The sequence below is a fragment of the Rhopalosiphum maidis genome, chromosome 2 (genome assembly GCF_003676215.2).
Source record: "Rhopalosiphum maidis isolate BTI-1 chromosome 2, ASM367621v3, whole genome shotgun sequence".
Taxonomy (NCBI): Eukaryota; Metazoa; Arthropoda; class Insecta; order Hemiptera; family Aphididae; genus Rhopalosiphum; species Rhopalosiphum maidis.
In genome coordinates this window covers 91,367,955-91,391,487 of record NC_040878.1, presented here as the reverse complement: position 1 = coordinate 91,391,487, position 23,533 = coordinate 91,367,955, and the positions used below count along the sequence as shown (strand labels likewise).

Sequence of the window (23,533 nt, the reverse complement as noted above, 5' to 3'; positions counted from 1 at the left end):
AAAAATATATTATGTGAATATATAAATAATAATTTTAGTGAAAAAATTTCTTGATTTGAATTTTTAAAAATATCTTTTCATTACAATTAATGAAACAACTTATTTAATCTTGTGTAAAATATCGATTTGAATTTATTAGCACAGAACTTGTGTATAACTTAATAAAATAATTGGGACACAACTCTTGTACCTCACTTTTATCATTGGGATACATTATAGTGTACGAGAAATTTCACGTTTATGTGCTGATATACCTAAATTTTCTTACTGTATAAAAACATAAATCATTTTTTATGAATTAATGTGTATAGTTTATTTAGCTGCTGGACGTGTAGGAACATGCCGAGCATAAACATTTCGCATCTTAATAATTACTAATTATTAGACATTAATATTCGATAATTTTTATTGAAATAAATTTAAGTAAGCACAGAAAATGTATTTTATTTTTAAGAACATATATTGTATATTTAATAAATGTGTTTAACTAATAACATTGTCAAAGTAAAAAAGTAAGTCATGTATTATTTTTTTTAATATTTTCTAATTTTTAATTATATTTATCTTGCATGCTGTTTATTTAATGTTTAATAAAAAACAATAAACTATTTTGAAACAAATAATGAAAGTTTTAAAATTGTCAATCTTTTATCAATTTAGGTCATTAGGGATTTTAGCACTTCCTTTTGCATCGTATAAACTATATGTGGTGCAATCAATTTTGAGTTAATAATTTTATTTCATAGTTACTTATAAAAGGTTCAATGCTTGCTAGTTTTACATTAGTTGTATCATTAGTAAATCATTCGATAAATGTTTTTAATAGTTTTATAATTATATTAATGTTATTATTACTTTGGTTTATCTATAGTTCAATAGTTGACGATTGCAAAAAGCGTTGACGAAACATAAAAGATACATATAATAAAAATAAAATTAAGGAGTTTCCACACTGAATGCAGATAAATCGGTACAAGTATATGTCTAGGTACGAGGAAACGAGGACTAAAATTCTAAAATATAGGCAACACTTTTGTCACGTAAAACTAATAAACATACTACAATATTATAATAAATATATATACTTTTTTGTTTAATGGTGTACAATAATATAATGATATAAGTAGAGTGTAATTATTATACAATATAATATATTTAGGGTACAATAATATTGAACCTATTAACCTATGGTATAATAAAACATTTATGTAAATTAGTACAATGTTGAATTTGAATGTTATTTTTAATTGTTTACAGTAATAAAAGTTAATTTTGTTTAATTTGAATGTAAGAAAAAAAATGATATTACTATTGTTGATTGTTTTGTGAACTAGAGAAATGTGGCGGTTTGGGTGTGACGTTAAATTTATATTTATATTATTGTGAAAATATTAACCAATAGTGATATAAAAAAATTAAAAAAAAATTAAACTATTTCGTTTTGCACTCGTTTATGTTTTAAACAACTTCATATATTGTTCTGATTTACTGTATGTTTCGTTTGGTACCTATACATACTATATACATTTTATACATTTTATAAATCAAAGTAAATTGTCTTATTGTATTTTATTTGTTCGTTCATCAATTGAATTTAAATAAACGTTTACAAATCTGAATCTGTTTTACCGCGCACACTGTAATTATAAACCCCGTGGATTGGCATTCGCATTATACAAGCTCTATTCGAAGTCACCAGCAGACGTGTTGGGAATATAATTCGGATCATAGAAGCTCGTATCGAAATTTTCTTGAGCCATCTTTTCATCGATCCATTCTCTAAACTTTGCCACGTTTACATATACGGCAGGTATCTCATTGTTGCATCCGAGTCCCCATGCCACGATACCGGCCTGATGATATTGTTTAGGATTGTTCTTAAGTGGACATATTAGAGGACTTCCGCCATCACCCTAAAAATAAAATATATTTATAAGTTGTAAGTTAAAAACAATATAATACACTTTCTGTTAGGTCAAGAGTATACATTGCAAATGGACTTGGCCACATATAACCGATGACAATACATAATTAACTAAATTATTTGTATTATGAAATACGACTATCAGTATTATTTATACTGCAACCAAAAATATAACACATTTTTTTTTAAAGAAATGTTAAGTTCTAATTTGAACGAAATTAGATATAAAAAAATAAGATGAGAAATTAAATTATTTTTCACGAGATATTTTTGATTTTTTAATTTATTGTCAATAACAAAATACAAACTTTTGTTTTTCAGATGAAGACTTCATTTTTCTATTTCAATTTTCAGTTTAATTAAATAATTTGTTAAATTAGTAGTGGTTACTTTGATTATTTTTGTATTTTTAATTGATGAGACATTTAAATTCTATTAGATAATTTAAGGGACTTGGATTTATTTACTTTTTTTTATTAAATACTTAAATACCAGTACAACATAAATGAATATATATATATATATATATATATTAAAACAAGTGCACTTATTATAACATGTTATAACATATTTTTGGACTTGTGGTTAGTTGAATTATATGTTCAAAACAAATTACTTCGCAAGTATCTTTGTCTTTTATCCCACCGGCACATATAAAACTCTCGTGCAGTATGAAATACTCGGTCAAACTGGTTTTTCTTAATAGTTTCAAGCATCGACCACGTGGCACGATTGGCAAATCAATTTTTTTTAAATTGGTTTGATATTTGCCAATTTTACCTATATAAAAATAAATTAAACTTAACAAATTATAGGTTTATGTGTTGAATTGATTATTAAGGATCTGAACTAATATTAGATTACTTTATTTAATTGTCTGTATAATCAGTATATTTGTTTAACTATAATTTATAATTAATGTAATGTTTAATTTGCATACTGTTTAATGTTTATAGCATAAGCAACGGATAAATTTAAGAATTAACTGGATTTGTTAGACTCAGAAATAAAGGAATTTAAAAGCTATCTACGAGTAAATAAAAATTAATGTAAGGTATATTAAAAAAAGTAAAATATCACAATATTATTTAACTTGCTTCACAGTACACGAGACCCCAATAAAAAGTAGTTCCCTAAACTATTTCACTAAAAAGGGTAAATATATTTTACAGATATTCCTTATCTCTCAATACAATTATTGTAAATAAACAAAAATATACTAATTAATGTAATAATATTATAGAAAACACGAAATGTAGGTAAAAACTAGTGATATATTCGTATCTCTACTTACCGAATTTATCTTTGCCCCAACCACTGGCGTAGCATGTTTCGTCAGAGAACACGTAATTCTGGCTGGGTAGACAAATAGTGCCCACATTTTCTGTAAAGTTGAACGGATGAGTAAGAATGATCAGTGCCACGTCGTTTAAAAGTCCGTCATAGCAGAATTTTTCGTGTTTGATTATTTTCAAAACTTTGCTTTCTTGGTACGGTAATGGTTCGTTTTGCGTTGCTGAATCCTGTTCACCGGCTCGAATCAATAGATCGCTTGGGTTATTCCTTAGTTTAAAAAAATCATATAAGTATAACTAAAAAAACCACGACTAAAGACTTATGTGGATAAGCAAGACCAGGGTTTATATTATATTTCAACCTAGATTTTGAAAAATATTTATTGGTGAATTCTATTCTATAATTACTTACAACACAAAATAAGTGAACCGTACAAAATTGTTTGAATCTGTTTATAATCGACTGTTTGTCCAAATATGATATGATTGATTTTAATTTTTATGATCAATAACCACAATTTTATAATTTAAAATTATATTGACAATACTTTCGAGTAGTATCTAAATATGTATTAATGTAGTTTAACTACGTGCCACATGATTAAAAATTGTAATAATATTAATATTTTCTATATTTGAATTTATAATAAAACGAAACGTATTAATAATCAATTTTAAATGAATAAGTATAACATAGAATATGTATCATATTCAAAATAATTTTAGTATAATAAAAACCATAAGAATCTTCTATAAATTATGTTTTTATAATAATTGGAATAGTCATTATTGATTTATTTGATAAAGACACGTATTAAAAATAAAATTTGTCGATATTAACCGAATCAACTATAGTTCATATACAGGTCGGAAACAAAGTTTAAAAAAAAAAATGTAAGCATTAATAGTACTTATTAAATACATAATATGGTATTTTCAAGGTGCAGTAGAACTTTTTAACTACGATAAATAATTATAATAATAAGTTCAATTTTTACTCTCGTAAGGAATGGATTGCAGTCAACACGACTCGTGGGTGTATCAATGAACCACCGCTTATATAAGTTTTTGACTGGGTATATGAATCTATTTTGAGAATTGCCATCATCCAGGGGAACTCGCCGAATTTCGTATCATATCCATTTATTCGTGCGTTTAATATGCCAGTATTGTCAGAGTTTCGATGGCCACAAATCGTACGCTTTACAGGTATATCAACTTTTGTCGGTGGAACAGGATCGTAGCAACATTTTTCAAATTCGTTATCACATGAAACATTTTGAAACCTGTTGATAAATCGTAAAGATAGTGATGTATGACTAACAAAAAAATAAATATATTCAGTTGCCATTTTCTTCAAGTGACAAGGTAGTTGGAAATGGGTAGATATACAAATATTAAAATATTAAAATAATATAAAATCTGATCTGATTTTTAGCGTATACTGCAATCGGTGATCGTCGTCACTAATTTATTGATACTATTAAGATATAACTACTTATAATTACTATATATAATATTAGTATGATATTATTTAAGAAAAATAAAATAACTACACTAAATCATTGGTTTACAGGTGTCATTAAATATCTATAGTTATATTGATAAGAAATACCTTAGGTCTAATACAAATGTCCCAGCTGTATCAATCGTATTATTCCGACATAAATAATACGGTACGCATTTACATGGCGGTGGGAACAATTCCATTATTGTTAAATCAATGTTTGATGCGATTGTTTCCTCTTGACCAGAAACGGTTATTACAGTTACTTGAAAAAGCAATGTAGCAAACCACAATACGTATAAGTACTACGAACATAAGGAAAAAATTAAAAACATTTGTTAGGTATAATTGTTTATCTACGAAATTTGGGATAACAAAATAATTCAATTTTCTATTTGATGGTTTTATATTTTTGTAGCGATTTTGTTTTCAATATACAAGTTCACTAATTATTATGTACTATTGTAACAACATTTTTAAAATTTAATAGTGCGATGTCTATTTTATGCTTTGATACCGCCTAAATATTAATCCAAAATAATAACAGAATTATAACACACTTACACCCAAAAAGATAAAAAAAAAAGGTAGGTACAATGTTTTTAATGAACTTTTCAACAACAAAAAAATTACTGCGCACAATAATATAATAATAAAAAAATAAAGAAGTAAAATGTGAATACAAATTATTAGTGATATATGAACATGTTCACTAATAGAAACTTTTATTGTCAAAAAAGTATCAGAGCACATAATTCTGATAAATTATATTGATAAATCCACGTGTAGTGTATAATTTTGAAAATATTTTAGATATTAAAATTGTCTATAATCACCTAACCTAACATAGTGACCGAAATTTATAGAAATAATTTAATATTATAATAAATTGTTTGTATTATCATTTAGTAATACATTTTATTAATTGTCTATTTTAGTTATAAAATGATATTTATTAAAAGTTATAAATAAAGAAGATATATTAAATACATTTGATGACACAATGTGTAACTTATATGACATGATTTACATAATACTATAGAATGTTAAAAATACGATAAAAAAAACAAGTCAAATTAAATATTTTATTATTACTATTAATTTAATATTATCTAATATCTTATATTATAAATGGTATGAAACGTTATGCTCTAATAATTAAATTGATTATTTTAATTTAAAGAAAATGAAAAACATATTACAAAAAAGTTGTAAACAATAAGGTAAAAAAATAATTGATATAATTTACTGTTTTAATGGACCTAAATCACTTACCGGGGTTGACAGTCTTTTAAGCGTCGGTCCTGACATGACCGAAATGTCGTCGATCTTATTCGTCAATGTTTGGTACGTTTGCCACACCAAATTTTCGATAAATAATGCGGCGACGGACCATCAAATAATATATTATATTATTGTGTATAATAAAAGGCCGTTTGGATTACGGGGAAAATTTAGAAACGATTATTATTGTTTGAATATAAGTACATCGTTGAAAAATATAGTCTGCAGTATAGTTGTGGTTTGGAGGATGCAGTGGCGTTATGTCGTTATTATAGAATCACAAAGCGGAATGGGTGTGATGCTGAACGTGAATGAGCACAGGAATAATAAACAAAACTCATGAACCACTAATCTCTAAGCCACTCGTATATGACGATAACCTAATCCAACCACACATTGCCGGCTGACGATTATCATCACCACCATCATACTTGGAATGTATAATTATTACATATTATTTTATCGTAATTTATTGTTTATTTACTCATTTAATGGGCTGAATTTCACTGAAAACGTGATTTAAATATATTGGAAATAAATTATATAGACAGATAAGTGTGATATTTTAATTAATATTAGGTTAACCTAACGAAGTACAAAGTACCAAAAATTTAAAACTAAAATTTAGCATGTATAATAAAGATATAAATAAATATATAAAATATATACATTGAAAAAATGTTTTTCTTAACACCATAGTGTTTCTGCAGAATGACGCAGAATATTATTTAAACTAGGATCACTAGGACTCATTTACAAATGTATATTCATCTACAATACTTTTGATTACAAATGTCGACGTTTCGTAATGTGTAGATCTATGGTTAATGTTGTTTGCATATTATTGTATGTTTGAATGAAAATGCATATTAATTAAATATTTCTGCATATTTTATAACTATAATAATAATAATCGGTATAATTCTATCTTTATTAAGTTAAACAGTCATATTTATGCCTGTGCAAATATCAACTGTTAATCATAGATAATCCATTATAACGTACTTACAAAAGTTTTCGGCGAATGACAAAAAATATTTAATTTTCAAAAAATAAAAATAAAGTTTTATTTTTTTGTTTTTATACAATATTTTATGACGTGTATATGTATTATGGTTAGGGTAATTTTATAAATGTGCGTCTGACAGTGAAAAGCTTACCAAAACGTCATGAACAACCTGGAGGCCTATAAAATAATATAAATGTCCGATTTATCTGTATGCAGTGGAAATACTAGTTTGCACTTGCGGACTATTTGACAAATGTATGTATGAAAAAATAATAAAAAAAAATAATTTATAATGAGGTGTAACATGTAAGGTTATTTGACGATTATTACAATTTGTATAGTCTTTAATGTAAGTTTAATTTTGTTTATAATTGTTTTCTTTTGAGAAAAAAAAAGATAAACAAGACTAATAATTGTCATTTGTTCGTAATTATATAAATTTAATTGTTAATTTAAATTATCAAGATAAATTGTATGTATTAAAAAAAATTGTATTGACGAAAAGGAAACCATAATTTACCGCCAAAAAGGCTAGGGGAAATTTTAATTCGCAATAATAACAATAATAATAATAATATCAAGTAACTTAATATCAATAGAAAATAGTAATGCTATAACTTATAAATAACATAATTAAAATGTACAAGCAGCCATTAATTAATGGTAAGAAAATAACAACAAGCGATATGAAATGGAAATCGTATAAGGATAATTTAATTATGCTTTAGAAAATATTGATAATGAATAGTGAATACCATAATAAATGTTAAAAGCCGACTAGGTCAGAAAAAGTCATGAATGAAATCGGTTAAAACCCAACACATGCATTATAATGAAAAAGAAAACATAATAATTAGTGATTAGAATTTTTAGCGAATATTCTGTGAATATACATCAACTGACATTGTAAAAAATGAATAAAAAATATTATACCTTATCAAATATCGTAATCAATAATGCAGTCAAAATAAATAATAATTATATGTACTGAAATCCCGAACAGCATCCGAAACGCTGATGTACCAGAAAGTCTAATATCACGTATTTCGTTTGAGGTAATTATCAAATATGTATTATTAATTACAAACAATAATAATCTTTTAATATTAAATACTAATGAATGATAAATATTTATTTTATTAATTAAAATAATTTCAAATATATACAATAACCAGCTTAAAAAGAGTCAAAAATCAAAATATTTAGAAAATTATACTATTTGAGATATAGTAACCTGATATTATTTACTCCGATTTAAAAAAAAATCATTCTAGCGCTTTGATCATAATTTTTTAGTGTCAAAACTTAGGATCTATTAATTACATAGTTATGATATTAATAGTTCTCTTATTTCATGATGATTCTCCTCGTTTTTTTCGGATCGTTGACAATAAAATATTCGACTATACTATTCGAACTTCTAGCTGATGATTGAAACACATATTTAAAAAAGTTAATTATATTATTAAATTCACAGATTCACAATAAGATTAAATAAACTTCAGAATTTAAATGTTAGAATAATGTAATGCAATTTAGTATAAGTGAATTTTCAGTAATTAATTTTCACGCAAAAAACAATATTACATTTATAAAAAATTCCTATTAAATGTATTTCCGTTATGAATGGTTTAGGAGTTTCTTTTGGCTTCAATTTAAAATTTAAAGGTCATATTATAATAAAATAATGCCTCTTAGATATTTAGTTTCTCAAACGATGTTGCTTTGGTTTTAATAACACGTTGGAAATTAAAACTATATATTTTATCTTACTTTGCCCCTAATTTATTAGAATATGCAGCCTAACACTGTAACTCAAGACCGTATTCTTGAATTCATATCGAAAATTTATTTTATGACACATTAGTTATAATTTTATAAATTTATAAGATGTATTTTTTTTTTTAAGATATTTAATAAATTCCATGTACCTATTGTCTATGTCTCACTAACGCATAACCTAGAAAATATAAGATAAGATGAATCCGTTTTACTTTACTGTATTATTTTTAATATTCAGTTTGTTAAAACTTTAAGACTAAAATACTATCTATGGTACTTCGATTTAATTTTTTTCTTATTTTGAAATAAAAGATGAATCTTAAAGTTGTCAATTTTTTATATTTAGGTCAATTTACTCTCATGCTTAATAAAAACAAAAGAGGAAAACGGATTATATTGATGTAATTGCTAAACATCAACTATTATAAGATAATGTTTCATTTACAAGTGTTGTCTGTCTAACAAACGTATAACGTAGAAATTTGTATGATATGATACAATATGATTAACTTATAACATATAGTTTTTAAATTGAAGTGAGGGCCGCATCAAAATCTACCGCAGGCCGCGGGTTGGACACCCCTGACTTATATTATACCAAATGTATTTTATCAGCCGGCCAAATATTTTATTCAACGTTTTTATTAAATTATGTGTTACAACTAATAAGTCATTTTAAATTTTAAATAACTTGTGTTTTTGCATACTTATACAAGATGTATATTAAATACTAGTCTGGGTATATACCCATCTCTAAATATTTAGTTATCAAGAAAAACCCTATAAGGCTTAAACCAAAAATTATCAATTTATAATTTTTAATACCTGTATAACTCACTGTTATAATTTATAATCTAACATTATCTTTAAGACTATTAATTTCAAATGTATACATATCCACCTTATATTTCTATATGCACAATCAATTTTGTGTCAGTTGACTTTTATTGTGCGCATGTACTACAACTACATGTGTGTAATGCATCCGAATATCTGAGTTATATATTTGCAATAGCCTATCATTAATTGTTTAACATTTATCATGCAGCCATTTTAGTATCATAGGCAATGATTCGTGTATTTTATTACAATGGGTATTTGCTTCATTGGAAATTCTATATATCTATATATTCTATATATTAGATCGATATTTTTTTATTTATTTAATTTAATTTTTTTTTTAATATGACAACTATATTCACACATGTGTATAGCTATACAATATGTGTTCCATCAAACGTGTGCCAAATGGAAATGTATATGTTGTCAAATCACGCACATTTTTATTTTAGTAACCTTTATTCGTGCACCAAATACATCATATTGTATTCTGAAAATATTTAGATGGTTGATGGGCATATTTTAAATTTTTTCCTCGTTCAGGTTTTGTGTTCTTAAAGCTTATTAAAGAGTAATAGTCTTATTTATATTGTATATTATGACTATAATATAAGGTTTCTAGTTTCTATATACCTGTGTTATTAATTGTACATCTATTATGATATAAGTAAAGACAATAATGAGGTATAAACATACAAATATAAACATAATTCAGATATACTATAAACAATTTAAAAATATAATTATAAATAATTAGTTTTTAAACTTTTGGCCAGACAATTTGTTCAATCCATGAAATATATTTTGATACTCGTGTATAAACAGCAGGCGAATTGGCTTGTCCACAAAATGGCCCTGCAAATGATGTAATCCCTATTTGTGAATACATGCACTTGTAACTATTATGTTTTATTTGAATAGGACCACCTGAATCGCCCTAAAAAAATTGTAAAATAAATGGTAATTAATAAAATATTAATAGTGTAGAAATGTAATTATTTAAACAGGAACACAAATTGCTTACTTGACAAGTGTCATTTCCGCCTTCTGGATTGCCAGCACACACCATTAAGTCTTTAAGGATTCCTTTTGCTAATTTTTGTTCTTTATTTGGCAGATACAAAAAATTTTTATTGCACTCTTCGGCCGAAACAGTTTGTATTTGTACTTTTAATAAATGTGAGCTGCCAAGTGAAGCTAAATAAGTATAAATATTTTCATTACGTTTATAAATTATAAATGTATGTATGTAAGTTTCATATTTTATATTGAATATATACAATTAACTTACCTGTATCAGTGTTACCCCATCCCGTAGCTATTACTGCTGGTGGTGTCAAAGAATGATTTCTATTGAGACAAATAGGTCGTACATATGATGAGAAATCTACATCTCTTTCTAAACGAAACAATGCTATATCATTGTAATGGGAATATGCTTTGTATTTCGGATGTATTATTCGTTCTACTATTCTATAGTCTGTAGGTCTGGCATCTTCGTTGATCGAAAGATAGTCTAGTTCACCTAAGCGAGCCCATATTGCAAATCTCCTAAAAATATAGGTATTTTTTGATTATTTATGTATTTACATACTTCACAGATAAAGTTATAAGCCGCTGTTTTACAGGTATTTAACACTAAAAAATAAAATGTTTTAATATTTGCAATGTGTGTTTTATACGTTTTAATGATATAGTAAGAACAATAATATAAATGTTATGCTTTTGGCATTTTATTATTTATTTAATTATTTAGATAACTTCATTTTTTAAATTGTCATTGAGCGTACCAATTTTTATAATTTGATTTTTATATATCTTAAAAAAATGTTTAGTACGGTTCACATAGTATGCTGTTATTATAATTTAGTATACAGCATGTAATAAGAAAATAAATATAAAAAATGATTACTATTAAAAGTTTTTATCACCCTTTATCTGGTTTCACACATACATAATACGAAAATAAAAAAGATAAATAAACCACGAACATTCATAAATTAAAATAAGTAACCTCTAATAATTGTTATAATATTTACAAGCAAATCAACGTCTATCTAATAGTTATTTGGTCTAGTTACGATATAGTTACATCGTACATTGAGCACGGGTATATTTTAATTTTACAAAGACTAGTAAGTGTATACATTTTTTTAAATATTTAATTACTTTAAATTGAATTGTTAATTTACAATAAAAACGCTTAGTTAAATTTAATGGGTAAATTGGAAAGATTATAGTCATAAAAGTTATTAAATTGACACTTTTTTAATTCCGCTTCTTTTTATTTAGGATTTGAAACAAGATTCTTCATTTACATATTAAAAATTTTACTGTAAGTCGCATACATTTTGTATGACTGTTTGAAGTTCAATTTTTCTTTACACAAATATCAATACCCAAATATTCATGCGTAAAATAATTTTTTATTCTTAAATATTATTTAAAATTTTGTTATAATTAAAAAACGGAGAATCGTTCGTAGACGTATAGAACTTTCACCAATCTTTAGTTAACATATCCCACGTGTTAATAAAAAAATGTTTTAGTTTATTGTTTAGTATCTATTAATTATATATATAATATATATGATATATGATAGGTATTTAATGACACCTGTAAACCTATGATTTAGTGTAGTTATTTTATTTTTCTTAAATAATATCATACTAATATTATATATAGTAATTATAAGTAGTTATATCTTAATAGTATCAATAAATTAGTGACGACGATCACCGATTGCAGTATACGCTAAAAATCGGATCAGATTTTATATTATTTTAATATTTGTATATCTACCCATTTCCAACTACCTTGTCACTTGAAGAAAATGGCAACTGAATATATTTATTTTTTTGTCAGTCATACATCACTATCTTTACGATTTATCAACAGGTTTCAAAATATTTCAACACCTTCAATAAACTCTATAATGGGAGTCAAATGAAATCTTGCTAAGTCCTGGTTGAACATTTAATAACAATTTTTTAAAATAGTAATATTTAAGTTTAAACATGTTCTTAAATTGTTCAAAAAGTTCCAATATATTTAAAAAATTATATTATATCTATATTCTATAAGATGTTAATACAAAATACTCGTATTTATACTTCGTAAAAATTTATTTTTGGTAATTTTTTTTTAGTAGAATATTGGTAACCATTTACTTTGTTCCAACTAAATCCACTTATTTATTTCTCCACGCAGAATATAAAATGTGAATTTTTCTTACATTGAAACATAGAAATTTATTTAATATTTTTCTATCTTCAAATTGTACATAATTAATATCATGCTTTTAGTATATCATAAAAGTAACTATATTTTTTTTGTTTCAGAAAAATGATTGTTCATCGAATTCCGTTGAAAATATTATCAACAGTAGTGTTGGTAATGTTTTTATTGGTAAATCAACTACTATGCCAAAAGTATTTAATGTACAAGATACCAAAAAGTAAAACATTATATACATTTTATATAAACACATTTATTAAATACATGTTCAATACATTTGGTTATCGAATGCCATTTTTATAATCCCAATAGCTTATTGAAACAGTTTGTTAGTGTGAATTTTAATTAAATTTGATGTACTTATTGACTTTTATAAGAGAATAAGAAGAATTCTGTTTTGTTGAATTAGTGTAATTCAGTATAAGGTGTACTTTTTATGAAATTCTAAAGTAGTGATAATTTTAATTATACTACAATATATTTAGCAATCGTCAGCAAAATGATATAATTATCATTTTTTAGGTTTTGAAATATTAAGAAAGATATGTCGTTTATGTTCATTAAGAATATTGTTACGCTCAGAATAAATTTCTCGAGAAAGTTGTATTCTGTAAGATAAATGTTTGAGAGATCGTTTTGAGCTTTTACATGAACACAATTGTTTATTCTATAAACCGTAAATATAATGTGTAAATAAATATAGGTACATACTGTGTATCTTTAGTGCCTGATTTTTCACAGTGGGCTGCTGTTAGTACAAATCTCTTACTTATCAGTGAACCTCCACATAACCATGAATACATGTCTGGTTTTTCATCATAACCTAGTAAAGCCTGTAATATTATGAAATATCAATAAGTACAATAAAAATAAAAATTTTATATTTTATGTGGTCACCATGTGAGGAAACTCCATTGGTTTAGATTGTGCACCATTAGTAATTAAGATATGGGCATCAACACAATCTGCAAATTGTATGTATAAATCCTGATCATCTGATGGTATTGGGTTCATAATATTACGATAAATTAATTTTGAATATTCTTCACACACTATTAATCGTTAAAATATGATATTTAAAAGTAATAAATAATATTTGAGTACATATTTTTTAGCAGATTACTTATCGCCTATACTTACTTTCAGTGGAAGAATATGAGTTAATAATATTGTTTGTTTTGTTTTTTGTAGGATCTTGCGGACAACAAACAATTGGATTTGGATTTGTTCTGTCGAATAAGCAATGCTGAGGAAAAATGTTTTTCATAAGTCCTTCTTTTGCAACTTGACAGTCCTTAATATCCATACATATGTAGTCAGAAGATATCCCATCACCTTTGCGGCAAACTTCACCTATACCTAATTTTATAAATAGATTTCAATCAATTTACTAGATTTAAGAAATGATAATTATAATTTTGCACAATCAAATTAAAAACACATAATTTATATGTTAGAATTATTCAATAATATATTGTAGTAAGTTTATTTTTTATATAATTTAATATTGGTTGAGCATAAACACTTATAACGAAATATGTATCCTATAGATTAGTTTTAAATGTGTATATAGTCATTTTTACAATAAAACTGATTGTTAATTAAGTAACATTTAAAGGTGTATTGTTTCATAAACAGTCATCATCTTATTTTACGCGAAATCGTTATTCAACAGCAATTGTTTATTGTTGCGTTCAAATTTAAAATAATTTAACAGTATGAAATACTATGTTCTACTATTTTTTATCGTTCATACTATGAGTTGAGCTAGTGCCCAAAAGAAACTGTTCGAGGCTGACCCTTATATAGACACGCCACAGTTTTAGTTGAAAAATAATGATATGTTTGTTATTGTGTAGAAAATATTTTTATATTTTTTTTTTTTTAATTAAGGCAATAATTTACACGTCATTTTTATGTATAATAATAACTGAAAGATATTTGCGCTATTACTTAGGTTTTTCTTCTAATATAGTTCGGAGCAATTAAAAATTTGACAATCAATTTAGAACATGTATTTAATAAATGTGTTTATATAAAATGTATATAATGTTTTACTTTTTGGTATCTTGTACATTAAATACTTTTGGCATAGTAGTTGATTTACCAATAAAAACATTACCAACACTACTGTTGATAATATTTTCAACGGAATTCGATGAACAATCATTTTTCTGAAACAAAAAAAATATAGTTACTTTTATGATATACTAAAAGCATGATATTAATTATGTACAATTTGAAGATAGAAAAATATTAAATAAATTTCTATGTTTCAATGTAAGAAAAATTCACATTTTATATTCTGCGTGGAGAAATAAATAAGTGGATTTAGTTGGAACAAAGTAAATGGTTACCAATATTCTACTAAAAAAAATTACCAAAAATAAATTTTTACGAAGTATAAATACGAGTATTTTGTATTAACATCTTATAGAATATAGATATAATATAATTTTTTAAATATATTGGAACTTTTTGAACAATTTAAGAACATGTTTAAACTTAAATATTACTATTTTAAAAAATTGTTATTAAATGTTCAACCAGGACTTAGCAAGATTTCATTTGACTCCCATTATAGAGTTTATTGAAGGTGTTGAAATATTTTGAAACCTGTTGATAAATCGTAAAGATAGTGATGTATGACTGACAAAAAAATAAATATATTCAGTTGCCATTTTCTTCAAGTGACAAGGTAGTTGGAAATGGGTAGATATACAAATATTAAAATAATATAAAATCTGATCCGATTTTTAGCGTATACTGCAATCGGTGATCGTCGTCACTAATTTATTGATACTATTAAGATATAACTACTTATAATTACTATATATAATATTAGTATGATATTATTTAAGAAAAATAAAATAACTACACTAAATCATAGGTTTACAGGTGTCATTAAATACCTATCATATATCATATATATTATATATATAATTAATAGATACTAAACAATAAACTAAAACATTTTTTTATTAACACGTGGGATATGTTAACTAAAGATTGGTGAAAGTTCTATACGTCTACGAACGATTCTCCGTTTTTTAATTATAACAAAATTTTAAATAATATTTAAGAATAAAAAATTATTTTACGCATGAATATTTGGGTATTGATATTTGTGTAAAGAAAAATTGAACTTCAAACAGTCATACAAAATGTATGCGACTTACAGTAAAATTTTTAATATGTAAATGAAGAATCTTGTTTCAAATCCTAAATAAAAAGAAGCGGAATTAAAAAAGTGTCAATTTAATAACTTTTATGACTATAATCTTTCCAATTTACCCATTAAATTTAACTAAGCGTTTTTATTGTAAATTAACAATTCAATTTAAAGTAATTAAATATTTAAAAAAATGTATACACTTACTAGTCTTTGTAAAATTAAAATATACCCGTGCTCAATGTACGATGTAACTATATCGTAACTAGACCAAATAACTATTAGATAGACGTTGATTTGCTTGTAAATATTATAACAATTATTAGAGGTTACTTATTTTAATTTATGAATGTTCGTGGTTTATTTATCTTTTTTATTTTCGTATTATGTATGTGTGAAACCAGATAAAGGGTGATAAAAACTTTTAATAGTAATCATTTTTTATATTTATTTTCTTATTACATGCTGTATACTAAATTATAATAACAGCATACTATGTGAACCGTACTAAACATTTTTTTAAGATATATAAAAATCAAATTATAAAAATTGGTACGCTCAATGACAATTTAAAAAATGAAGTTATCTAAATAATTAAATAAATAATAAAATGCCAAAAGCATAACATTTATATTATTGTTCTTACTATATCATTAAAACGTATAAAACACACATTGCAAATATTAAAACATTTTATTTTTTAGTGTTAAATACCTGTAAAACAGCGGCTTATAACTTTATCTGTGAAGTATGTAAATACATAAATAATCAAAAAATACCTATATTTTTAGGAGATTTGCAATATGGGCTCGCTTAGGTGAACTAGACTATCTTTCGATCAACGAAGATGCCAGACCTACAGACTATAGAATAGTAGAACGAATAATACATCCGAAATACAAAGCATATTCCCATTACAATGATATAGCATTGTTTCGTTTAGAAAGAGATGTAGATTTCTCATCATATGTACGACCTATTTGTCTCAATAGAAATCATTCTTTGACACCACCAGCAGTAATAGCTACGGGATGGGGTAACACTGATACAGGTAAGTTAATTGTATATATTCAATATAAAATATGAAACTTACATACATACATTTATAATTTATAAACGTAATGAAAATATTTATACTTATTTAGCTTCACTTGGCAGCTCACATTTATTAAAAGTACAAATACAAACTGTTTCGGCCGAAGAGTGCAATAAAAATTTTTTGTATCTGCCAAATAAAGAACAAAAATTAGCAAAAGGAATCCTTAAAGACTTAATGGTGTGTGCTGGCAATCCAGAAGGCGGAAATGACACTTGTCAAGTAAGCAATTTGTGTTCCTGTTTAAATAATTACATTTCTACACTATTAATATTTTATTAATTACCATTTATTTTACAATTTTTTTAGGGCGATTCAGGTGGTCCTATTCAAATAAAACATAATAGTTACAAGTGCATGTATTCACAAATAGGGATTACATCATTTGCAGGGCCATTTTGTGGACAAGCCAATTCGCCTGCTGTTTATACACGAGTATCAAAATATATTTCATGGATTGAACAAATTGTCTGGCCAAAAGTTTAAAAACTAATTATTTATAATTATATTTTTAAATTGTTTATAGTATATCTGAATTATGTTTATATTTGTATGTTTATACCTCATTATTGTCTTTACTTATATCATAATAGATGTACAATTAATAACACAGGTATATAGAAACTAGAAACCTTATATTATAGTCATAATATACAATATAAATAAGACTATTACTCTTTAATAAGCTTTAAGAACACAAAACCTGAACGAGGAAAAAATTTAAAATATGCCCATCAACCATCTAAATATTTTCAGAATACAATATGATGTATTTGGTGCACGAATAAAGGTTACTAAAATAAAAATGTGCGTGATTTGACAACATATACATTTCCATTTGGCACACGTTTGATGGAACACATATTGTATAGCTATACACATGTGTGAATATAGTTGTCATATTAAAAAAAAAATTAAATTAAATAAATAAAAAAATATCGATCTAATATATAGAATATATAGATATATAGAATTTCCAATGAAGCAAATACCCATTGTAATAAAATACACGAATCATTGCCTATGATACTAAAATGGCTGCATGATAAATGTTAAACAATTAATGATAGGCTATTGCAAATATATAACTCAGATATTCGGATGCATTACACACATGTAGTTGTAGTACATGCGCACAATAAAAGTCAACTGACACAAAATTGATTGTGCATATAGAAATATAAGGTGGATATGTATACATTTGAAATTAATAGTCTTAAAGATAATGTTAGATTATAAATTATAACAGTGAGTTATACAGGTATTAAAAATTATAAATTGATAATTTTTGGTTTAAGCCTTATAGGGTTTTTCTTGATAACTAAACATTTAGAGATGGGTATCAATAAATTTTGATATTATAAATAATACTTATCAATTATTATATTATATCATATTATTAATTCTTATACTCTACGTATATACTTGTATTTGTCAAAAAATTATATTTGTTGTACAGTAGCAACAGTGGCGTAGCTAGGATTTTAAAAAGGTGTAGGGATGCAAACCCAAAATACTAAAATACATAAACAATAATAATTTACAATAACAGTTTATTTTCATATTGAGTTGATATAGCCGATGGAATGAGTGGGCATGGTATAATATTATTTTGTGCAAAATATTTATAAAAAAAACTTCTTTCAAAAATGATGAACATTTTAATAGTTTCTATTTGCTGTGTGAAAAAAAAGTACCAACCAGATCAAATTTTCTATCAAAATCCACTCCTTAAATTAAGGACTGACGCATTTCTTATACTTTAAAACACTGTTTACACTGTACACAGAAACAAAATATAGAGACATATTTTTATATCCATGAAAAATGAATGGATGTATTAATATACACCACTGTACTTAGAATCTAAAGTTTAAAAAATTAATTTTGTTCGGTTTATTATAATCTTAAATTTAAAAATTCGTATAAAATTTATAAAATAAAACCCTATTAATTTTATCGTTAAGTTCAATTCAATTTTTTATGAACATATAATAATTTTATTTTCGTCATGTTTAAGTAATATTAACAAATTGATAATAAATAGTGTATATAATTAAATTTAATGTTATACGATTATTTATAATTGTACTTGTAAAGTTTAATTGATACGTTTTACTTATAGTTATATTATATAATATCAGGTCGCAGGTATGCCTACGTATATAATAATGATTACGTCAAACGAAATATGTGATATTAGATTTTCCGATGAATCATCATTTCACACAGACTTTCTGTCCGGAATTTCCATACATATATTTTTTTGTTACTTCAACCAAATTTCTGATTACGGTTTTCGATAAAATTGAATATTAATTATTGTGTTTCTACACCATATAAACAATGTTTCATGTGTTGGGTTTTAATTTATTTATTTAATGATATTTTTATCTGACCTAATTGGCTTTTAACATTTATCACGAAGTTCATCGTTCGTACTTTTCGTAGTTTGAATATATTATTCTTATACGGGCCCTATTTTATATAACTTACTATTGTTATTTTTACCATTAATTAATAATTGCTTATACATTTTAATTATATTACTTATAATTTTATAATTTTGTTATTACTACTTATTAAACTGCTTGCTATAAGTATGTATTAAAATGTAGATACTTTTACCATTTCGGCCAAAACGTATAGTTCCCTTTTCGACTACTACATTTTTCTTTAAATCGTACAATTATAATAATTTAAATTGACAATTAAATTCATATTTTAACAAACAAGTAAAAATCTAGTTTATCTTTATTTTCAAATTATACTTGCATTGAACACTATAAAAATAGTAAAATTTATCAAATAAAAAACTAATTTTTATTTGGTTAAAGTAATATGTTAAAATATCATAGTAAAAATTATTTTATTTCATTATTTTTCACACATACATTTTTTAAACAAGTATATATCGTATAACTATAAAAAATAAAACCTCATCTTCACTTTTAACGTACCTATATTCAATATTCATAAAGACATATTTTTTCCACAAAGTTATAATATGTAATTATATTCGTAATTAAAAATACATTTATGAATATAATTGACACGGTAAAGGTGTTCGGTGAGTCGGCCAAGATAAAAGAATAACACAAATTTCACTATTTGTACAATGTATTTTTATTGATAATACCTAATTGATAAACAACGATACACAATAGCTATTTATCAAATGTCACTGTGTCAGGTGATGGCGACAAAAAAGAGAATACACAAAAATTATGCATTATACTTTATACGTTGTCGGTATTTTAAATTTATTATAAGAAGATCCTAACATATTAATAACTTCATCATTGTTGTTTATATATTGAATGATCTTCTGCGTTATTCCGATGTTAAAAAGAAATAATTTTTTAAATGTATGTATTTTGTATATTTCAATTATTTCTTATATTATATAAGCTGAATTTAAGTTTTAGTTTTTGATACTTTGTAAGCTAAACTAAAATGTATTATAGTACCATATTTATCTATCTATGTAATTTATTGCTAATATACTTCAATCAGATTTTCAATGAGCTTCAGTCTGTTAAATATATTAATAAATAAGTAAACAAAAAAACAATATCTATCAATTATACAGTCCAAGAGTGTTGGTGGTATTCGTCTGCCAGTGATGTGTTTAGTTACAATAAAAATGCGATCTCTTATATCTATCTATTCTACCTAATATCAATAATAAGTTAAAAATGAAAAACAAGGAATAGTATATAATTCATTTTACGCTAAAGTTACAAATATTGAAATATGTATCAACGTAAATAACTAAATAATCAACCTTATTATTCATTCTCGAATCTTAGTTCTAACAATATTGTACACTATACATTTTTAATTAAACAATAACTTACAAATTTTCGTGAGATTGACTAATTGTATTGAAATTAATTAAAAAATTAGATAATTTTAGATTCTAAGAGGAGGAATTTACAAAGACGTGTGTTTTATTTGTAAAAACTTCGATTATCAACTTTATTAATATTTTTACAAAACATAGTGTTTAAACATCAATTAGAAAAAAAATGTTTGTTTTGATATCTAATAAATCATAGGCAAATAATAATAAAAATTGTTTATATTTTGTTCAATGTATACGTAGTTATCTGAATTGTTGTTTTTCACGTTGACGTTTCAAGAAACTGTGATTGTGTAAAAATTAATGAAGTTTTCTTGCCATGTATATGCTTACCATTTTATCTATGCGTAAACAATATTATTGGTACGACTGGGGCAGTTATAATAAAACCAAGGTATAACTATATTATATATATATGTATATATATTTAATGGCTCCTGTAGCCCATGTTATAGTGAGTTAATTTTATTTTTATTTTACAAAATAATATTATTTATTATTATCATGATTATTTTTATGTTATATTAATTGTTGATACCTATTTAACTATTTAATAGTCGTGCACTATTACGCAGTATTATATCTTTGTGATATTAATTAGTGACGACGATCGCTAATAATATAGTGGTTTACGCATATAATAATTGGATTACATTTTATATTATTTTATTTATAAATCTCATAATATTTATATATATCTACTATTTTCCGCTAAACAATTATAATTGCTTGATTGTCTGACAACAATCTTTAAATTTGATAATAGGTTAATTCATTATATTATAATAGGTACATCTACTATATCATTAGATTCACTCTAAATCATTAAATTCGTTGCTTAGTGTTTTGTGTGTCTACGCATAGACATATAGTTTGTTAAGTTTAATTTATTTTTTTATGGGTAAACTTGATGGCTATCAAAGTATTTAAAAAAAAGTTGATTTTCCAATCGTGCCACTTGGTCGATGCTTGAAACTGTTAAGAAAAACCAAATTGACCAATCATTTTATATTGCACGAGAGTTTTATATGTGCCGGTGGGGAAAAAGACAAAGATACTTGCCAAGTAAATCGTTTTGAACATATAATTCAACCAACCTCAAATCCAGAAATATTTTATAACATGTTATAGTAATATATATATATATTAATTTATTTCGTATTAAAGTATTTTAAAAAAAAATCAAGTAAATAATCCCAAGACTCTTAAATAATCTAATAGTTAAATTCTATTCTTCTATTATGTCCAATCAATTACAAATACAAAAATAATCAAAGTAAACTCTACCTATTTAACAAATTATTTAATTAAACTGAAAATCTTAAATAATATAGGTGTTATAGATTTTTAAAACGAATAAAACAATATTAAAAAGCCAATAATAAATTCTTATTTTTAGAATATGTAAACATGAAGAAAAACTATATTTCAAATTCTCGAATACTTTTTTTATTACGAAAGAAGTATCCTCTGACGATGTAAACTTATGATTTTTTTTTTTTAAAGAAGCCCTTTTTTACTATTAATTGTTTATTTGATAATTTTTTTTTTTTATTATACTAAACTACATCAACATATTTATAAAAATAATTAACAATAGAAAAATGAAGTCTTCATTTGAAAAACAAAAGTTTGTATTTTGTTATTGACAATAAATTAAAAAATCAAAAATATCTCGTGAAAAATAATTTAATTTGTCATCTTATTTTTTTATATCTAATTTCGTTCAAATTAGAACTTAACATTTCTTTAAAAAAAAAATGTGTTATATTTTTGGTTGCAGTATAAATAATACTGATAGTCGTATTTCATAATACAAATAATTTAGTTAATTATGTATTGTCATCGGTTATATGTGGCCAAGTCCATTTGCAATGTATACTCTTGACCTAACAGAAAGTGTATTATATTGTTTTTAACTTACAACTTATAAATATATTTTATTTTTAGGGTGATGGCGGAAGTCCTCTAATATGTCCACTTAAGAACAATCCTAAACAATATCATCAGGCCGGTATCGTGGCATGGGGACTCGGATGCAACAATGAGATACCTGCCGTATATGTAAACGTGGCAAAGTTTAGAGAATGGATCGATGAAAAGATGGCTCAAGAAAATTTCGATACGAGCTTCTATGATCCGAATTATATTCCCAACACGTCTGCTGGTGACTTCGAATAGAGCTTGTATAATGCGAATGCCAATCCACGGGGTTTATAATTACAGTGTGCGCGGTAAAACAGATTCAGATTTGTAAACGTTATTTAAATTCAATTGATGAACGAACAAATAAAATACAATAAGACAATTTACTTTGATTTATAAAATGTATATAGTATGTATAGGTACCAAACGAAACATACAGTAAATCAGAACAATATATGAAGTTGTTTAAAACATAAACGAATGCAAAACGAAATAGTTTAATTATTTTTAATTTTTTTATATCACTATTGGTTAATATTTTTACAATAATATAAATATAAATTTAACGTTACACTCTAATCTCATATAGACACAGA

At 24.8% G+C, this 23,533-nt stretch overlaps 4 protein-coding genes across 4 annotated transcripts; 2 read left to right on the top strand and 2 right to left on the bottom strand.

Moving 5' to 3' along the window:
• Positions 1–1,607: 1,607 nt before the first annotated feature.
• On the bottom strand, positions 1,608–6,322 carry LOC113553532 (phenoloxidase-activating factor 2-like). Its single transcript, XM_026956899.2, has 6 exons — positions 6,002–6,322; positions 4,835–5,031; positions 4,218–4,505; positions 3,219–3,487; positions 2,541–2,704; positions 1,608–1,913 (listed from the first exon to the last, which is right to left on the bottom strand). Exons 1-6 carry the CDS (start codon positions 6,035–6,037, stop codon positions 1,683–1,685), a joined length of 1,185 nt encoding a protein of 394 aa, XP_026812700.1. The 5' UTR covers positions 6,038–6,322; the 3' UTR covers positions 1,608–1,682.
• Positions 6,323–10,397: 4,075 nt separating this feature from the next.
• Positions 10,398–16,352, bottom strand: LOC113554107 (venom protease-like). The gene is made up of 8 exons (XM_026957799.1): positions 16,258–16,352; positions 14,937–15,052; positions 14,019–14,237; positions 13,776–13,930; positions 13,590–13,711; positions 10,933–11,192; positions 10,666–10,838; positions 10,398–10,578 (listed from the first exon to the last, which is right to left on the bottom strand). The coding sequence occupies exons 2-8, from the start codon at positions 15,046–15,048 to the stop codon at positions 10,402–10,404; spliced, it is 1,218 nt and encodes a 405-aa protein (XP_026813600.1). The 5' UTR covers positions 15,049–15,052; positions 16,258–16,352; the 3' UTR covers positions 10,398–10,401.
• A 469-nt stretch (positions 16,353–16,821) lies between these two features.
• LOC113552661 (serine protease snake-like) lies at positions 16,822–17,632 on the top strand (the record flags this gene model as incomplete). Its single annotated transcript, XM_026955507.2, has 3 exons — positions 16,822–17,101; positions 17,196–17,368; positions 17,456–17,632. Coding segments are annotated over 3 exons (630 nt in total), but the record flags the coding sequence as incomplete, so codon positions are not given.
• Positions 17,633–21,908: 4,276 nt separating this feature from the next.
• On the top strand, positions 21,909–23,338 carry LOC113552662 (phenoloxidase-activating factor 2-like). The gene is given in 2 exon segments (XM_026955509.1): positions 21,909–22,076; positions 22,962–23,338. Coding segments are annotated over 2 exon segments (399 nt in total). The 3' UTR covers positions 23,193–23,338.
• The last annotated feature ends 195 nt before the right edge of the window (positions 23,339–23,533 follow it).

Coding starts and splice junctions, on each gene's coding strand:
- LOC113553532 (XM_026956899.2), bottom strand. CDS start 6,037: ATGTCAGGACCGACGCTTAAAAGACTGTCAACCCCG. Junction 2,705..3,218: donor TTGGGGCAAAGATAAATTCG/GTAAGTAGAGAT, acceptor ATTTTTATATAG/GTAAAATTGGCAAATATCAA. Junction 1,914..2,540: donor AAGACAAAGATACTTGCGAA/GTAATTTGTTTT, acceptor TTTTATTTTTAG/GGTGATGGCGGAAGTCCTCT.
- LOC113554107 (XM_026957799.1), bottom strand. CDS start 15,048: ATGATTGTTCATCGAATTCCGTTGAAAATATTATCAACAGTAGTGTTG. Junction 13,931..14,018: donor CTCATATTCTTCCACTGAAA/GTAAGTATAGGC, acceptor AACGATTAATAG/TGTGTGAAGAATATTCAAAA. Junction 13,712..13,775: donor CAATGGAGTTTCCTCACATG/GTGACCACATAA, acceptor ATAATATTACAG/GCTTTACTAGGTTATGATGA.